The 19,253-nt window shown below is 38.9% G+C and overlaps 1 protein-coding gene across 1 annotated transcript in view; it reads left to right on the top strand.

Moving 5' to 3' along the window:
• The window catches only part of RSBN1 (round spermatid basic protein 1), a 16,862-nt gene extending 526 nt beyond the window's left edge, over positions 1–16,336 (top strand). Inside the window, exons 2-8 of the mRNA XM_035347394.1 lie at positions 11–270; positions 4,265–4,935; positions 10,697–10,834; positions 11,255–11,397; positions 12,248–12,415; positions 13,357–13,465; positions 14,919–16,336. Of these exons, the coding sequence (XP_035203285.1) occupies positions 11–270; positions 4,265–4,935; positions 10,697–10,834; positions 11,255–11,397; positions 12,248–12,415; positions 13,357–13,465; positions 14,919–15,380 (1,951 nt within the window). The 3' untranslated portion in view covers positions 15,381–16,336. The remainder of the gene's footprint in view (positions 1–10; positions 271–4,264; positions 4,936–10,696; positions 10,835–11,254; positions 11,398–12,247; positions 12,416–13,356; positions 13,466–14,918) is intronic.
• The last annotated feature ends 2,917 nt before the right edge of the window (positions 16,337–19,253 follow it).

Below are 19,253 nucleotides of genomic sequence, written 5' to 3'. Positions count from 1 at the left end.
CCCGGCTGAGCCAGCAGCTGCTGGCGGGGCCCGGCCCGGTGGAGCCGCTGCCCCCGGCCGCCCTGCCCAGCCTGCCCGCCGCCGGCCTCTTCGCCTTCTCCCCGCTCAGCCTGCCGCCGCCCGCCGCACTCGAGGAGCGCCACCACCACCACCACCGGCATCGCCCCGCTGCCGCCGCCCCCGAGCCCGGCCGTCTGGCCGCCGGGCAGCCGCAGAAAGCGAGGCGGGGCAGCCCCGCGGACGGCGCGGCCGGGCGGCCCAGCAAGCGAGGTGAGCGGGGGAGGCGGAGGTCGGCGGGGCCGCCCGCTGCCGCTCCCAGACCCGGGCCCGTCGGTGCGGGCGGTCCCCGGGCAGCCCCGGGGGAGCCCGCCCGCCGCTGCGGCCCTGGGAGGCGGCCCTGCGCTCTGCCTTCGGCCGACCTGGGCTCGGCAGCGGCGCCTCCGGTGCGCGGGCTCGGCCCGTCCCGCCTGGCCGAAGGCGGGTGGAGGAGAGCAGCTCCCGTGCGTGCTGCTCGCTGAGGGCTCTCCGTGTGCCTGTGTGTGCGGAACAGGCAGTGTAAGCCAGCCGTAGCTCCGGGAGCCCTTGTGCCGTCCTCCTGCAGCGATGCACAGCCCGCTCCCACCTCAGGGCTCAGCGCCGAGCCCGCCTGCGTGTGGCGCAGGGACCCGAGCAGCAGGCGCGGTGTGAGGAACGGGAGCGCTCGTGCTGCTCCCACCCTGCTGTTAAGCTGCTGCTGTTCAGAACTGCCCTCGTTGCAGCTTCAAAATACAAGTGCTTGGATAGTAAAGCTTCATTCTTACTCTGCCTGCGTTAATGTATACTAGAAACGAGAAGCTGATTATTATTTTTTTAAATAAATGCCTCTGTTCTTCAGACAGGAACCTGGATTTGAGGTCCCTCTCTCTAAATGCAGTACAGGATAAGCATTTCACAGAGAGCTTCTTGGTATGAGCACCCAATGCGATCAGAAGTTACTGCAATAAAGTTAATATGTTGTGAATTATGTTCCAGGAGTATATATGAAGGTTTTGTGCCAAAGAAACCTGAAGCGTATGTGCTTACAAAGGTTAGGTCTGTAGTGTAAACTTGCAAGTGCTGTCTGAAGAATGGGCAAAGCTGTTATGAAGATACAGATAAAAGTTGCTTTGTTGATAAAGACTAAGTGTTCATGCAAAAGCACACTTCTCAGTGTTGTTTAGTGCTGCTAAACCACTGTCTTTGAATAATAGCTCTAAAAGCTATTAGAATGTAATTTATCAAATTTTAGCTTGATGAGTGTTGATAAAAGCTAAAGGAGTATGAAGAGTATGCTGTCTTAACCCGTGAATGCTTCTGTATGTCAGTTCTAGGCTGGTAACCAAATAAGACCTTCTTTAATGAAGGCTTAAACAGTAATTAAAATTACCATCTGAATTCCAGATCTTCAAAGGAAAGCTATTTGCCAGTAAAGTCTAAAATGCTTTATTATATGTCCTAGACTGCATATATAGTGGGTTTGGGGAGGGGGCTACTTTTTTTTCCTTTCACTATTTTTATCTCCATGTATAATTTAATTAAGCTGCCTGTTTCTTGCTTATATTATTCTTATATTTGGCCACAGGTGATAATAAACATCTCCAGAGTTTTTGCTGGTGCTGATAGTGATAGTGACGAGTGCATTCAATTATGTGATAACTTTAGACTAGCTGAGTTATTGGCTGTGCTCTTATTCTACCTCGCTGTGGGAATACACATTCTGCTGATGAGACTAATCTGTATATGAAATACTGAAGACTTTCCGCTTTTTTAAAGCAAAAACTATACTTCTGTCAAGACTGTCAGGCATTCCCCTAATGTCACTGAGCTTCATCCAATACAGTGGTTACTTCGGCTGTAATACCAGAACCCTGTTGTGTTCAGAGGATGCAGCAGTGGAAGGGAGTCTGGGTGGCTTTTATCCTGAAAATGGACCTGTGTTCAATGGAAGCCTCAAAATACAGGGTGCAAGTGTATGTCTGTTATTAGGGAATATCTTCAAACAGGAAGATACTCTGAATTAGAACTTGTGCATACTTGATTTTTTTAAAAATGTCTATAACTAGAAGTCTTTAAGTCACCTTTAGTATCTAAAAATTAAATGAGAAACACATGCAAGGAAGTGTTCCCAGCAGCCCTGTGGTCACTTGAAGCTCTTGTGTAGTTTCAGCTTGGACTTGGACTCTCCGGACACATCAGATCTAAGATCACCTGTGTGGTTAGTTTGCTTGTTGCAGCTAGTAAAGCAGTATCTATACTTCATAGCTCAGTGACTGAGTAAGCTTGTGCAAGCCTGATTTCTGAGACTTCCAGAGAAGCTTATTCAAAGAACTGTACCAGTTGTTTTGGTGTCTCAACTGAAACTTTCTTCTCAAGGTTTCCATGGTCGTAATGAAAAATAAGGACACCTGCGTTTGTAAGAGCTAAGGCATAACAGCAGTACTGTGGAAAACTTGTATTTCAGGTCCTAGGACAATTGTACGAAGTTAGCATTAAGCAATCAACTATTTCTTTGCTTCGTGAGTAATTCTGTTCATTACAGCAGGCTGTCGTGAAGGTCAGCCATCTCAAGTAAAGAGCACTGAGACCAAATTATTAATGATACAGTTAAACACAGCGGTTAAACTAAATAACTTGAAGCTGCATGTGTTTATTACAGCTTTTCTTCATAGATCAGTGTAATACATGTTTTCTCTTTGAGTTACAGCAAGAGAATAAAGATGGAATAGAAGTTTTATTTCTTTGCGGGCAAAGAAAGGAAATTGTTAGCACAAGATTTTGTGCTTTGGGAAACTGGGGAAAACTTAGCTATTGCATGTTCTAGTCAGCTGTTACCATCAATAGGTTGTTCTGATCCCCGTAACGGTCCTAGCAGTGTGGCACTTAGTTATGTGCATCATTGGTATAAAACAGTTCTTTCATTTGAGCAGATTAAAATTTTGACAATTGAGCTTTTTAGCAGGTGAGCATCAGATTACTGTCTCTGTCACTTGCTACATTATTTGAATTATTTCTTAACACTAAAAGATAAGCGATTAAGCTACTACATTTTGCTTGACAGAACTGTTTTTTTTTTTTTTACACTTGTTGCCCTAACCTTTCAGTCTTTTAACTTGGAAAAACTAAAAAAAAAAAAAAGTACACCTCTTAAGCTCTGAACTAACTAGATTCCTAACTGTAAAACAGGCTAGGACAAGGTGGCAAAAATATGGATGTGGTATTTTGATACTTGTGTTCTGATAAAGGCCAGTATGTGGTCTCTGTGGATGGATGAGGCCTTTCAGCAAGTTGTTAACTGAGGACTGAATAGCTTGGGATAGTTTTTGAAGAACTGCAAACTCTATCACCAGTTCAGTAGAGCAGACTTAAAAACACATTTAATTGCTAGTATATCTAATAGGCTTCTGCAGTCAAAATGACCTCTTTTTACCATGTACTTTACTTTCTGCCATGCCTTGTGCAGCCTGGTAACTGTCAAACTAAGCAGGCTGTGAGAGTAGTGCTACCAGTTAAAATCCTTTTTTGGACATTGTCAGACAAAAGGTGGTGTTAATGCAAAGCACAATTTTATGATGAAACTAGATACCAACTGTGTTACAAATAGCTTTATATTTTACTTCATCAGCAGTGTCAGCTGGATATGAAACTTGATTTTGTTTAACGATATCCTCAGTGTCTTGGGAATATCAGTTCTAAACTTCAGTAAGAAAGATCAGTAGTCAAAGTTTTGTGTTTTTTTTTTTTTTTTTTTGCTGGAAAGTTAACAGCTCTAAGTTTTTTTTCTTCCAAATGTTAATAACGTTGGTACATCTCTGGCTGCATTCTCCTTTTCCTTCTATACTTTGTATCCAAAATCAGGGGGTATTCTGTAATGAAAGTCTTAAGTGTTATGCATAGTTGTTTATCCTCTTCCCATTCACTGCCCTAAATGTCAGAAGTTAATGATGTCTTAATTTAGATACCCTGAAATAAGCCTTCCTTTTAAAGGTGTTCTAATAAGTTGTTACAAATCAAAACATTTCTAAAATATTAAACTTTAATTTGGGAGTTCTCCTTAATTCAAAGCTTCCTTGCATGACAGAGGTGTACTGCATGTTTTTATTCTATAGTTGTCTTGTAAGCCAAAAGACAAGGTGTTACCATTGGTCAGCCTTTGTGGGAATAGATAGCTTTAGGAAATGAGGTCTTCATTTTGTATGAATATGCTACAATTGTAGAACTCTAATTTAATCTCTGTTATTGCTGCCAGAAACTCAAGATGAAAATGGCAAAACCCAGCGAGCTGACAGTCTTATTATGAAGAAGATAAAGAAAAAAAAGAAAAAGAAACACCGGGAAGATATGAGGGGAAAACGCCTGAAGATGTACAACAAAGAAGTGCAGACGGTGTGTGCTGGACTCACTCGCATTGACAAGGAGACTTTGTCTCAAGGACATTGTGATAATTTAGAAATAAACAAGGAATCCTTCAGGTATCTTAAGGATGAGCAGCTCTGCAGACTGAATTTGGGTATGCAGGAATATCGAGTGCCCCAGGGAGTACAAACACCATTTGTGACACACCAGGAGCATTCTGTTCGCAGCAACTTCTTGAAAACTGGCACTAAATTTAGTAACTTCATTCATGAAGAACATCAGTCTAATGGTGGCGCTCTGGTCCTTCATGCTTATATGGATGAACTCTCATTTTTGTCTCCAGTGGAGATGGAGAGATTTGCAGAAGAGTTTCTTGCTTTGTCATTCAGTGAAAATGATAAAAATGCAGCTTACTATGCTTTAGCAATAGTACATGGAGCAGCTGCTTACTTACCAGACTTTCTGGATTATTTTGCTTTTAACTTTCCTAACACCCCAGTGAAAATGGAAATTTTGGGCAAGAAGGACATTGAAACAACAACTATTTCAAATTTTCACTCTCAGGTAAGAACTGCTTAAAGGCATGCAAGTTGCATAACACCTGGATTTGAGTAATTTCATTAATACAGAGTGGGGATGGCCTAAAATAGGTGAGGCACAATTTTTTTCCTAAGCAGGTGAAAAAGATGGTGTTGGGACTTCCACTGTGCTTGTTTCTGTTCAAAGTTCTCTTGTGTGCACAGTGAATCACATTTCAGACACTAACCCTTACCTGTAGACAGATCTCTGCTGATCTTACAAGGTACTGGTTTATTTTCTGAGCTGGGAAGAACACTGATGCTGTTCAAACAATAGGTAAGTCTGTATTAACAGTTCATTAGATTGCAAACCAAAACCAGATCTATTGAAGGAAAAAGCAATCTTAGTATTTGCAGTGACAGTACCTTTCAGCTTTCAGGAGGTCATGCACAATACATGAGGGTTTTTTAACATCAGTAGCAGATGCAGGGTGTTACTTGGTACTTGCTTTCCAATTTCAGAGATGGTTGGAATGGTTTCTAATTTTCATTGAAAAAGACTTTCACTTTACTATGAACATCAAGGTAGTGTATAGGCTTAAACTACCTTAAATTCTGTAGGAGTAAAACCTTTTAGTCATTGGTTTGGGGGAAAGAAACTTAAGCTCTGAAAGCTAGTTTCAAGTTCTCAAACTATCTCATGCAGCTTAAGTGGATGCAACAATAGTAACGGTTAACTTTAAGACTCCCTTATGAAAACCCCTTACATTTGACTCCTGTCATCAGGCTTGGAAAAGTCTTGACAAAGCAGCAATGTTACAGTTTAGATAAGTTTGTAACAGATGGAATTAAAATCTTTTCTCATGAGGTCTAGACTGAAAACAGATTCAAACTGATGCTTCTTTCGAAGCCTTTAGAAGAAGTTAAGATCTCGAATATTGGTTCATCAGTTGGAAGGAAAAATCTGAAACTCTGCAGTACACTGCACTTCAGTGCTGCTGCAACAGACATCCTTTAGAAACAGACTTTGAAACTGTAATACTTGTGGTGGGCTGTCTGGATCTCTCTGAAGTTTACCAAATAGTTGTAAGCTAGATTTGCATTGGAAAAGCAGTTACTGCCTTACAGAATTACTGTATGGTAACTTGCAGCTTTTAGCTAGCTTTTAGCATAGTAAGCATTAAATTAGTAATTGTACTACTTAGCTTATGAACTTCTTTGACAATCGAAAGCTCTGTAGTACTTAGTTTAGAACAGCTTCTACTTCATGGGTTAAGTAATTCCTTGATCTGACAGCTGCATCAGAGTGCATATTACTCCAACATCAGTTCAGTGTATCAGCATACAGATAGCTGCTATCAGCAAAGAGCCCTTCTACATAATACACATCTCTGCATGTGCTATAAAGGTGTGATGCTTGTCTAAAAGCTAGGTTTCAAAGTCTTCTGTACTAGTTACTTATGCTATGTTCCTTGACATCATGATTACATTCTACTTTGAGTGTATGTGATGGTCCCCTAAAATAGCTAAATGGTGCCAACTGGATAATTAATGATAATACTCTTTCCTGGTGAATGTCTTGGTCTTATGAACATGAATAGCTTGTACTATAAATATGTGAGGAATGTATGGTAATGAATAAGAGGCTTCCCTGGGTTACAGTGGGTGCTGGTATTTCAATTCTATTTTTAAGTACTCTCTAAACTTGAGTAGTGACACTAGGTTCAGATAGGTTGAAATGCCTCTCTAAACCCAGCTTATGCATGTCTGGTTAATCCTCTCTGGTTGCACTGTGTTAGTGTGGTTCACACACTGAATAAGTGTGTACGGAAATAGTTGTCACACTTTTAAGACAACTGAAACACAAGTCTTCAGAGAGTATTGGCAATGCTATAATAGTTTAAAGATTCACTTAAATGCATGATGGCTTCAACTATGGCAGATGCGTTCTGCTAAAGCTCAAGTCTTGCAAGCTATCTTATCTTTAGAGATGGCTAAAATGCTCTGCTTAAGAGAACAGGGAGGATCAGTCAGGCTTAATGCTGTTCCTTGGCAGCACTAAGGAATGACCAATTTGTTTAAGTTACACTTTTGGACCTTGCTGTATGGTAAAATAAAAAAATAATTGTATATTATAGAACATCATGCCTCTGCAGATTAAACATGTCACAGGAAGATTGTATGCTTTAACACTGATTTTATTGTCAGTTGAGGACGCTCAATTAAATCACCTCAATTTTAAGGTGAACCTTTTGTATGTGTGAACTTGTTTGCTGTACTGAACCATACTGTATTGTGTCAAGAAATAAAAACTTTGGTCTGCAAACTAACTGGAAGTTAACTTGACTGCTGGCTTGTGCAACATTCAGCTGGTTTTGTACATGTTCAGACAAAATGGGTATCAATAGGAAGTGTCTTCCATTTGAAGTAAGGTCTTGAATCTGGAAGATTTAACAGTCTAATGGTTAGCTCATTTGCAAGGTGAATTTCTCTGTTCTCAGGGCAGTGAGAATAATGCAAACTGAATAATTAAAGCAAATCACTCCAATGTGAATTTATACTATATCGCTTTTTGTTTGTGTATTAAAATACTTAAGACTGAATGTGCTTTTTCTGCTTGTATTGGCTGTGGCTTATTTGTTCTAATACTTAAATGCCTATTCTTTCAGACAGCGATGAATACCTTATTATGCAGGGTTCTAGTGTAGTCCATATTGTTAAGACTGCAAATACTAATACCACTGAATTGGGTTAGTGCGGCTCTGAAGGAACTGAGGAGACAAGCTACATATTAGGGATTTTTTTGACACTGCTAAACTGGTGAACTCAATCACTGATGATTGAGGGGCTTGAGATGAATACCCCAGCCTGCTGGGGACTGCAATGAGTTGGCAGGTAGCTTTTAATAAATTAGAGGAGTACATACACTTGAGAACTAAAAACAGGATGTGTTTACACTGAAACTAACTGAACAGAAATCTCAGATTTCCTAGAAGTATTTGCTCAGATTTCCTAGAAGTATTTGTACTGGGTCTGGCTGGGATGTTAACTTTCCCTGCAGCAGCCACTACAGTGCTGTGCTCTGCACTTGTAGCTAGAACAGCAGTGGTATCACACCAGTGCTGTGTCTGCTGCTGAGCAGTGCTGGCACAGCATCAGGACTCTCTCTGACCCTCCTAGGGGGTGGGCAAAAAGGTGGGAAAGAAGCATCACCAGGGCAGCTGACCTAACCCAACCAAAGGGATATTCCATACCATATGATGTCACATTCAGCAATAAAAGGTGGAAAAAGGAAGAAGAGGGGAGGAATGGGCTCTCGTTACGAAAATGCCTGTCCTCCTCCTGAACACGGGCTATGTGTGTAGAGGCCCTGCTTCAAGGACGTGGTCAAGCATTGCTCATTGGGAAGTAGAGAGTAATTTCTTTCCTCTGCACTTCCACATAGCCTTTACTTGTTTTGTTATTCCCTTTCCCCCTTCCTCTTCCCCTTTTCCCCTTTCCCTTTTTTCCCTTTAGTTAAATTGTTTAATAATAATATTTCCTTAATATTTTTTTTCTCTTAAATTATCCTTATCTCAACCCATGAGTTGTTCTTTCCTTTCTTTCCTTTACTTCTTCCCCTCCTCATCTGAGGAGGGGGAGTGAGAGAGCAGTTGTGGTGTTCAGCTGCCTAGCACGGTAAAACCACCACAGTATTTTTAGTGTTTTCTTTCTAGCTCTCATTCTCTTCTATTTTTTAATATTAAAAGTAATGTCAAAGCTCCTAGTTTTCTATTCCTTTTGGAAACACTACTTTTTAAAGGAAAAAGCTTGTATATGGTGTTTACCAATTAATTTTGACTTTAATGACAAATGCCTGTGAAGTACTAGTGAACCTCAAGTCATTTCAGTAGAACATACTTCTGGATTCAGTAGAATAGAACTCAGCTGGTAATAGTCTATTTCTCATTTACTTCAATAGCACCAGGCAGTTAAATTTAACTGGCCTAAGGACCAGGGCATTTCAGTCCTTAGTTCTCTTGCTGCTGCACAGACCTAGACTAATGCAATGTTTTTCTTATACTTCTGCTCTGAATTGCATTCTAGAAAGCTGGTGAAATCATCCCTCTTCAGTGACATTAGATAGGAATGTTTTCCAGTAATGTTTTAATAGGAAGTCTTTAACTTTCACTTGGGGTAACAGCCAGAAAGAATTAACAGCCCCTGAAGAGCATGCCTAGTTCATAAAATCTGTGTGGTCAGTACCAAAGTTAGCATATGCTGATTCAGCTTTTAATGACAGTCTTGATGGACTTGAACTTAATTCTCTAGTTCAAGCACTATGGCTTCCTGTGAGTGACCTAGGATGGAAAGCTCTGTATCTGCAGGGAGAGGTGATGTGGTATAGCAGCGAGCTCTGGGCTGAGGAATAAAGCTGTATGTGAAATCTTGGGCTCCTCCTTAGCTTTTCATTGTATTGATTGGAACCATTTATACTTCAGAACTGCCAACTGGCTGTACACAAAGCTAAAGAAAGAAGGACTCTGGAAAAAGGAGTGAACTGAACTCCTACAACTATGCTAAGTATCTGTGATTGCTGCTACAGGATAAAATTGCAGCAGTAGCTTTAAGTCTTTATTAATCTACCCTAATTTACTTTTAATGACTTCATGGAGTAGCTTAACTGCATTTGTTTTATTGGCTGAAAAACTATAAGTGCAATGCTTTTGGACTAATTACTTCATACACATCTATAGTTACAGAAGGTATCATGCGTTCTATAAGTGGCTATAAAATGCAAACTTACCTGTAGTGCTCTCCCCTATGCAGGTCCCACCGTTCTAGTCATGGAGATGGGCTGTACTTTTCACCATGAGAACCATATGATGAATATAGGGAGGCTGCTGAAGGGTGAAGGAAGGTTGGAGTTCAGATGAATTTGAGAATACAGACCAATTATTGCAGAATTTGTGATCTTCTAAGACTGAATAGCTGCAGCACCTACATACAACATACTCTGGCAATGTGGCATGTTATATATAGCTGCAGTCCATACAAAAAGGCTAGAGAATGATGGAGTCTTGCTGGTGGTTCTCCTCTGCGAATGGGAAATTAGCAAGAAAAGTATTGATGACCTGAGAAAGTGGGACGCTGCATGGGATGTCAAAAAACAGGTTAAGGCATATCTGGTCACAGCTGTGACAACAGGTTGTTACAAATGGTAATCCTAAAATTGTTGGAGATAAACACTGAAATGTACACCTGACCACTGGATTTCTAGTTACACCTCTCAGTTCCCAAAGTTCATTACTATAGCAATGTTGTCAGAACCTACCTGCAGGGGACACAGATTTTCCCCTAGTCATAGGGGAAGAACTATAGGCCATGACTGAAATGAAGAATGTACGTATTTCAGTAGTATACAGTTTGAAATGTAAAAGCAATACTCAGCTGTGCTAATAAATAGTCTTTCACCAGCAATCTTAAACTGAGTTGCAAAGAAATTTTGCATGTCAATTTTCTCAAGTCAGCCTGAAAGTGTTAAGTTGTTCCTGAATTAGTCAAATACTAACTTCCTATTATTCAACCTATAGAAGCATGAGCTATCAATCATTTAAACAGGAGTTATTTTCTCCTGGGATACCCTACAGATATGGATGTTCTAAACAGTCTCTTTGCATATTCCTAGAGACACCTCTAATGAAATAGATCTAGGTGAGTCTTGGATTTGTATGAACACTCAGCTATGGCCTAGTGCATTATATTAAAAATCTCTTGAAACTTAACTAAAGCAGGGGTGGTGTTTTTTTTCCTTTCTGGCTACTCAGGTCAATCGAACATACTGCTGTGGAACCTACAGAGCAGGACCAATGCGGCAGATCAGTCTTGTTGGAGCAGTTGATGAAGAGGTTGGGGACTACTTTCCAGAATTTCTAGATATGTTAGAAGAATCTCCATTTCTGAGAGTAAGCAGTAACTTGTGTTTTCTTTAAAGACTTATAGATATTTAAATGATTAAGTTTCATATATTTCCAAGCAATGAAACCTTACAGATATTTTCTCAATTGATGTGTTTATCGTTGGAGCTACCGAAGATTGAGGTACATTCTTTCCTGTGTCCAAATGAAAGGTGTTGAATTAACTTGCTACAGTTTTGGAAATAATTCAAAAATTAAGTGAAGTTTATTATCATATATATACACACTACCTAATTATTTATCTACTTCCCTAAAAACTAAGATTGGTAATGGTAGTTTGCAATATATTTTACCTCTCAGAACATCAATTTTTATACTATCTCTTTGACAGTAGGTTCAAACTAGTTTTACCAAAGATACTGTTTAATATATCCATCTCATCCAGTGCTTTGTGCTCTGTTTTTTTAGATGACTTTGCCCTGGGGTACTCTTTCTAGTCTCAGACTTCAGTGCAGGTCACAAAGTGATGATGGTCCCATAATGTGGGTGAGACCAGGAGAGCAGATGATCCCAACAGCTGATATGCCAAAATCGCCATTCAAGCGACGCCGGTAATGCTTTTTTTCTGTATTAAAGGAAAAACATGGCATTTATGTATGTTTTAGATTTGAGAACAAAACTGCTATTTTATATATAATTAGTTCTTTCAGAAGGCTGGTTCACAGGCTTAAGCTTTACGTTTTCATTTTTCTTTAAAATTGGCTCAGTGAATTAAGCCAAATGTTATTTATGATCGTTATTTTATTTCATCGCTTTTTATTGTAATATTCTTGATCAATGCTTCATTAACACTGGCACCTGTTTTGATTGTCCTTCAGGAGATATTTCAGCTAACTTCTGTGGAAAGAACTCATTGTGTGGGTGAAATGCTCTAAAGCAAATCAGAACCTTTACACTATTAGTATTGGTTTTTAATATTAGCGCTAAAACAGTTGTGATACTGTCCTCCTTCTCAGGAAATACTAAGGTGCATATATATAGACTTGCCATCTTTCTCAGAAAGAGCATGCTGTAGAACTAGTTTTAGGAGATTAGGAATTAGAAGCATATTTTAATCATAACTTCCAGCAGAATTTCTGGAGGTACTTCTAAATAACTGAATTATTTCGTATCTTTTAAAATAGCTCTATTTTACTTGCTATTAAATTTCAGGGATAATGTTTTTAGCACAGGTGGAAAAATATTTTTTTTTAGCAATTGGATTTGTTATTTTATGAAGTTTGATCTCATAACCAGAATTGTACTTGTATTTGATTCAATCTTTTATTGTCAAATACCTAGATTAAGTCAGTCTTTGATTTTGAATCCTGCTGTATATAATATTTTAGTATTTTAATACAAGCATTTATTTTCTGAGTAGTCTGCCATATTTTTTAGTACGTCTTTTTAATCATGTTATAGGTCAATGAATGAAATAAAGAATCTCCAGTACCTACCTCGGACCAGTGAGCCCCGTGAGGTTCTGTTTGAAGATAGAACAAGGGCTCATGCTGATCATGTGGGTCAAGGATTTGACTGGCAGAGTACAGCTGCTGTAGGTGTTCTGAAGGCTGTGCAGTTTGGGGAATGGTAAGTGTCACCAAAACACCACTATTACCATGGGTGGGGGCAAGTCTAAATATTTTTCTCTTTAAGAAAGGAAAATTAACTGGAAAACAAGCCTAATTAAAGAAATTCTCTAAAGCCTGTAGTGAAATAAATGCAGTCTAGAGGTGAGAAGTATAGGCTATATATTTATTTTCCCTCTTGTTGAGGCAGTACAAACCTTGTAACAGCAGCCTGCAGAAAAAATTATTGACATACAAAAAAGCCTCAGGATACTACACCTGGACCATCATCTGTGATTGTTCTTTTCCTGAGCAGGTATATTAGTGCAACTCTTGTAAATAGTAATCGAAGATCTCAGTGATGTAATTAACTTCATAGCTACAATGCTTTTTCATTTTGTGTACTTAAGGTGTTCTAAGGCATAAAAACTACAGAGTCACATGGTTATTTTGGACAATTACAGTAGAACTTTGGTAGCATCATTAGCAATATTAGATTTTCATATAAATAAAAGCTGCCAGACCTTCCTTTACTGATTCATAGCCATTAGATAAAAAAACAGATGACTAATATTGTCCTTATTACAGTTTCAAAGTACTGCATTGTTACATTTCTTTAATCAGAATTACTCTTTATAATCCAACAATGGAAGAATAGAGGTGAACTTTGGCTCCTAGAATGTACAGGATACTTTGGTATAGTAGCAATTTGAACCTCCTTCTCTGACATGTCAGTATAGTATTTGTCCACAAAATTCATCATTTCTGTTGTGCATGCATCAATAAAGTAAAATGAAAAAACAACCTACAAATAATACCTACTTTCCTAAATAACATCTATTTATTGAGGAGTGATTAGACTTCACGTCCAGAAGAAAACTGAAGTAGTTTGCTAAATGAAGCAATTATCTATAAGTCAAGTTGTTTAAAATTTCCTGTAATTCACTAATTCACTCTTTCTAGGAGTGACCAGCCTCGTATAACCAAAGATGTGGTTTGTTTCCATGCTGAAGATTTCACTGATGTTGTGCAGAGACTTCAGTTGGACCTGCATGAACCACCAGTGTCACAGGTATTTAATCTTTCCTACTGACAGCTCATTCTTAGTATTCTGGAGATAGCTTCTGTTAGTTTTCAGGTTTGCGCTATAGCCAGCCCTTCTGTATCCCCAGTGGCTCTCAGTTTTTGCCTCCCTTAAGCACTTTCCCTTAATTTTCCTTGTTTCCACCAAGCTGGGATCTGTGCTGTGAATCAATTTGTATTCTTCTGCCAGTCTCATCTCAAAGTTTTAGTTTTACAGTTATGATGACTGAAATAACCTGAGACAGCAGCCCTTACAGAGCAAAATCTACTGATCTGGGATAAATGCATTACAGAAAGTATTCTGTAGAGGAAAAAACTATACCACTGATATGTCTCCAGTATAAAAGTAACTTTTTTGCATAAAACATTCTGGTAGGTATTTATTTGTAGTTGAGTCCAGTGGGAATTACTTTCCAGCTTCTCTCTCAGATACCCAGGTTTTAACTATACACTTCGAAATTATTGATGGGTGTCTCAGGTGACTTTTCCACAAGGTCTGTCTTTTTTTAACTTGTCCTAGGGGTTGCAATGATTGCTGCAGGCACCTTGCCATTGCGACTGGAATGCCAGCTTTTATACTGTATCAATGCCTTTAAACATTCATCTCACATCTTGACATCTCACATCTCGACATAATGCTTGAGGAATGTTTCATACTTTAAGTAATTTTTCAACAATGTGTGGATTTTCAATTGCTCCAAGTAATAATTTTGAAGATAAGAAATGGCAGGTGAAATCTGTCTTTCTGTGAAAGATCACAGAATCACAGATTTACTGAGGTTGGAAGTGACATATTTAGATTGAGTCCAGCACCTCTGCACAAGCATGTTCAGCTAGGGCAGTCTGCCCAGGACTGTGTGCAGCCAGGTTGGGTTGTTATCTACTAGTACTATTTCTGGGTGGAGGTATCTCTAACTTTAAAGTTACTCATTTTCCTTCTTTCACATTTGGGTTCGTTTGTTTGTTCTACCTCCTGTTGGTAATAAGAGGTCTCTGCAGTATCTAAGTACTGAAGCCTGCTGTAGCTCCCTGTACTAGCTAGTAGTAATGAACAGTGTCTAGAATGTATATGCTATAGAAACAACTTTAAATTGATTAAAAATCATGTATGCCTCTCTGTTTTTTTAATACCCTGATGTTGCCTTAGGATATGAAGGCATCCTGGCAGTTCTGGCAGCCAAAACAATGCAACCTTATGTCAAATCTACTGTTTTTAGCTATGACTGTAGAGTGTTTTCAGCTGTTCATCATCCTCTCAAATATGTACACATTCAATAAATGAGAATTTGATTTTCTTAATGTAATTTAAAAAAAATGAACTCTTACCTGTTTAAATAGCTGCATTCTGATCCAGGTACAAACTATGTTGAAAATAGGTGGATACTGAATTGTTTACCCTGAACAGAGTATACCACTAACTTTACCATCTTTCCTTCTCTCAGTGTGTTCAATGGGTGGATGAAGCCAAACTAAACCAAATGAGACGGGAAGGCATTCGCTATGCTAGAATTCAGTTGTGTGACAATGACATCTACTTCATCCCTAGAAATGTCATTCATCAGTTCAAAACAGTGTCAGCAGTCTGCAGCTTAGCTTGGCACATAAGACTTAAACAATATCACCCTGTGGGGGAGACTTCTCAAAGTACAGAAAGCGATTCAAACTTGAACAGTAGTGTTCCTGGAAAGACAGAGTCAGAAGGTGAATCCCAATGTGTGAGCGTAAAAATAGAGTCTGAAGAACCAGGTACAAAAATGCAGCTTACAACAGGGGTGCTTTCTTCCTCTGTTCCTTCAATATCAGGACTTGTGCAACCAGATCAGGTGGCCCAGCCCCTTCCAGGTTTTAAAGTAGAGTCTAATCAGCAACACAATCCACAGGATCATACAGGCTCTTCTGTGTGATATGTATATAATCAAACATTTTTTAACAACTTTTTAAAATTTTGATGTGAAGTTATAGTTTTATAACTGGCTTATGTTTTATTGGAGAAATCTTGCCTATAATTCTATAGAGAAAGGTGACATTCCAAAATGTCAAGCATATCTTTTTTACACAGATTATGCAAAATTCAAGTTGTATTTTAACCCCTTAGTACAACCTGTAACAGTGGTCTACCACTTCTTTCTGTTTCAGTAAAGAGATATTGAATATCTCATCAAAATCAGAATGAAATTCCTCCAGGAACATAAAATGATTGAACTGTATTGGTCAGTGTTATTTCCCTGTTTTTACTTTATTCTTTGCCTGAACGTGATGTTTTTGTAGAAGGCTTGCAAAGAACGTTCCCATCTCTTTTTCTTTGCTTAAAAAAAAGAGAAAGCACAGCACTTTTGTTGATGTTTTGTGAAATTTTTGGTATGTCTGTTGTTGACATGTTGGTTTATATGCAAGTTGGTTTATATACAAGCTCTAGAAATTGATCTATATTTCTTACAGTTCCTACAAAGTTGATCTGTAAAATTAACTGAAGAAAGTGTCTGATCTTGTTGAAATGCAATGACTTACTGACCTAATACTTTTCATAGCACTGCTTATTACTATTTGGTGTGAGGGTTTTGCTTCCAAAGTACATCTTCCCTGAACATGATTAATATTAGTGTCAAAATCAGAGAATCTATTGGTAGTCTTATGGAGGAAACTGCTATCTTTGAGCACTTTAAGGCTTTAAAATGCTAACCAACTTGGCAGCTTGTTTTGATCAGGTCGTAATATATGTCCAATGGAACCACACTTTCCCTTGTACTGATGCACTTAATATAATAGCGTTGAGTTGGTAACTGACTTACACAACAAGAATGTCCTTATTCTAGGAAGTTCTGTATTACTGTTTCACAATAAAAAGTATTATGGCATTCGACTGCTGTTTCCATGTGTAGCTTTTGGGTGCCCAGGTACTGTGGAAAAATCAGTGGCACATGCTAAATACATAGTGTCAGCTATCAACAGTTCTTGAACAATTTTTCAATAATTCTAAATGTTAATGTGTAATCTGTATTTGACTTTCACTTACCCCATTTTTATTGCCCTTTCCAGTCATCAAAAGGAAGAGTCCTATCCCTCTCCCTTCCCCCTACCCACATTTAGAGTACAAGTTGGGTTTTGGTGCAAGTTAAGCTGTCTACAGATAACTTTATTTGTTCTGATCTTCAGTGGGGTAGGAAAGATTTGAAACACTGTTAGACTAGACAAAAGCAAAGATGCTGTGTTAGTTCTGGATGCATCTTTTTAATATCAATTATTACTCTTCTCTTTATAAGGGTCTCTAAAATATGTTACTCTGATAAATCTTACTTTGTGCAATATTGTTTGTGTAGGCTTTTATATACATATTAGCACCTCAGTGTAGAGGTCACTATTTTAAACTGATAGAAAAATAATCATCAGAAGATACTGCAGTGATTAGTTAGAACCTGTATTACTCCTTATGTGTATGTATGTATTGTCTTCGGTACAAAAATGAGGACTAGGAAATATTTCAATTTAAAACTAATTTACAGATTGAAGTGGTAGTGACTTGTTTAGTAATCTGTGTAAATAAGGTGTTAGAATGGAAAGCTTTTATGATAAAATGTGATTCATGCAGGGGTGTAATTTAATCTTAGCAGAAATTCTAGATGATCCAGACTGGCTCATAAATGAGCAGTCTGTTCTCTGGTGGGTTTTTTCCACTTTTTATGTTGAGAGGAATTTCATAGCTTTAAGGGTTGTGCAAAGTAAAATTCCTCACAGGCAATAGTGGTTTCAGTTCATCCTTCACATTTGAAGATTGTATTACCCAAGGGTGTTCTTTCCTTTTAAGAAGTCTGCTAGTCTTCCAAGTGCCCGTTTTCCTTCTCACATGTGCTATTCTTTGGTTGTGTCAGTAGAGGTACATAATAAGGTGGGTGTTCTTTGACAGCCAGCACTGTATAATCACTCAGGAATGGACAAATCTGCAGATACTTCAGTGATTCCACAAACATATCTTTAATGGCACAATAAACAAATTAAGTGCCCCCATACAGCAAATTGTATACTTTATATTAAAAGCTGAAATGGAATGAAGGGGGAATCAATTTGGAAGCCCTCTGTAAATTCTAACAGCATGTTTTAAATGGATAAAGGCGAAGACCAGAGTGGCTCACATTGCTTATAAAACTCTAGGTTTAGTGAAATCTGTGCCTATAGCCTGACAGAAACGCTCTGGCATCTCTTTGGATGGAGGGAAGTGATCCATAGTATCATGCTCTATTTACATTCAGTTCAATTACTAATGTGATATCTATATATTATCAAATTTAAATATAGAAACGTACCTTCAAATGGCTTGAATGTTGCTGATACTGTTCTAGCATGCTTGGAAGACTGAGGAAGAGAGGAGCAAATTGTATACAATCTTTATAAAAAACTGTTTCCCAAGTAAATTAACAGCTTTGTTATGCTTTAACCAAAATGACGTACTGCTTTCAAACTCCATCTCACATCTGGATGTGTAGTATGGGAGAGATTGCTTATGAAGCTGGTCACCAAACTCTAGCCATTACTTCAGAACCACTTCAATTCCAGTGAAATCAATAGAGCATAGTTAGAACAATGCCTTGATGTGAAAGATGCAAACATTTTCTACAACAATCTGTGGAATATTTTTTTAAGCTACGGCTACTTAGAAATGAAGTAATGCATTGAAATTGTTCAGTGGAGAAGCAAAACAAATTTCTGGTTAAGTCAAAGTAATTATTTCTAAATATATCTCACTAAATAGCTGCTTGAATTTCTCTAAGATTTCATAAAACAGCCTATATGCCAAGATAAACAAACTGGCATATTTCATCAGTAGTTTTAATAGATCTCAGGAGTACCACCAGGAGAGATGTAGAACAGTTCATAAATAGCAGTGCTGCTCAGTTAATATAAACTATCAATTCTCCGTTTATGTGGCTCCTGTTATGTTTGTATCTAATTTCTTTTTAGTTTATGTCATCAGCAGCTATCTAGAAAAACACTCCTACTTTGTACTGGGGACAACTACTCATTGACCAAGTATTCATACTACAAAGACTGATCAGACAGACCTCAGGCTTAGGGTTCTGTTTTAAATACAGTGCTGTTGATAAACTGTCAGGATAAATATAAGTGGCTCAGTTGTGCAAAAAGTAAGCTAGCAAAACACCGTTTAAAGATCAAATATCATCAGTTATCTTCACTTTCCTCTCTCCTTCAGACGTGCCAGAAGTCGTTCTGTGCAGATACTTGACACATTCTCTTCCAGGAAGGTGGGACACTCAGTGGAGTGTTCTCAGGGGATTTATAATTTTTCATAGGTACAGATCTTGCCATACAGAAAAAGGGCTCCCTACTGTACTCTGTCAGGTCTACACATTACAGTTTAGTTCCCCTGGATGATGCTAATTGTCACATCTTCTACTACAGACAAAAGTTAAAGTCCTTCTCTGGGCATGGTCTGCTGTTTTCAGGTCTCAACCAACTGAGTGATAAACTCCTGAAATCTGCATTTCCTAGGAATGCTAAGTGCTTCTGGCATTTGCCTGTCTAAGGGGTGCAAGAGGAGCATGTGTTTTTACTCCCGGAAAAGCAACCTCTCCCTCGAAGGCCCGCGTGCTGTCCTTGTATTGGTCTGGCCAGAAATCCCCCAGTGTTTGCTCCTGTCCTTTCCCCAGGGCAGGGTGGCCCTGGGCTGCCATAGCACATGGCCTTGAGAAGGTGCCTCACGGTGGCACTCTGAATTGCATTTAAAGGAATACATATGCTTCTGGTTTCTTTGTACAACGTGTAAA

This window comes from Oxyura jamaicensis, chromosome 26 (assembly GCF_011077185.1).
Source record: "Oxyura jamaicensis isolate SHBP4307 breed ruddy duck chromosome 26, BPBGC_Ojam_1.0, whole genome shotgun sequence".
Taxonomy (NCBI): Eukaryota; Metazoa; Chordata; class Aves; order Anseriformes; family Anatidae; genus Oxyura; species Oxyura jamaicensis.
The sequence above is the reverse complement of the archived record's forward strand: the minus strand, read 5'-3'. Positions and strand labels throughout refer to the sequence as shown.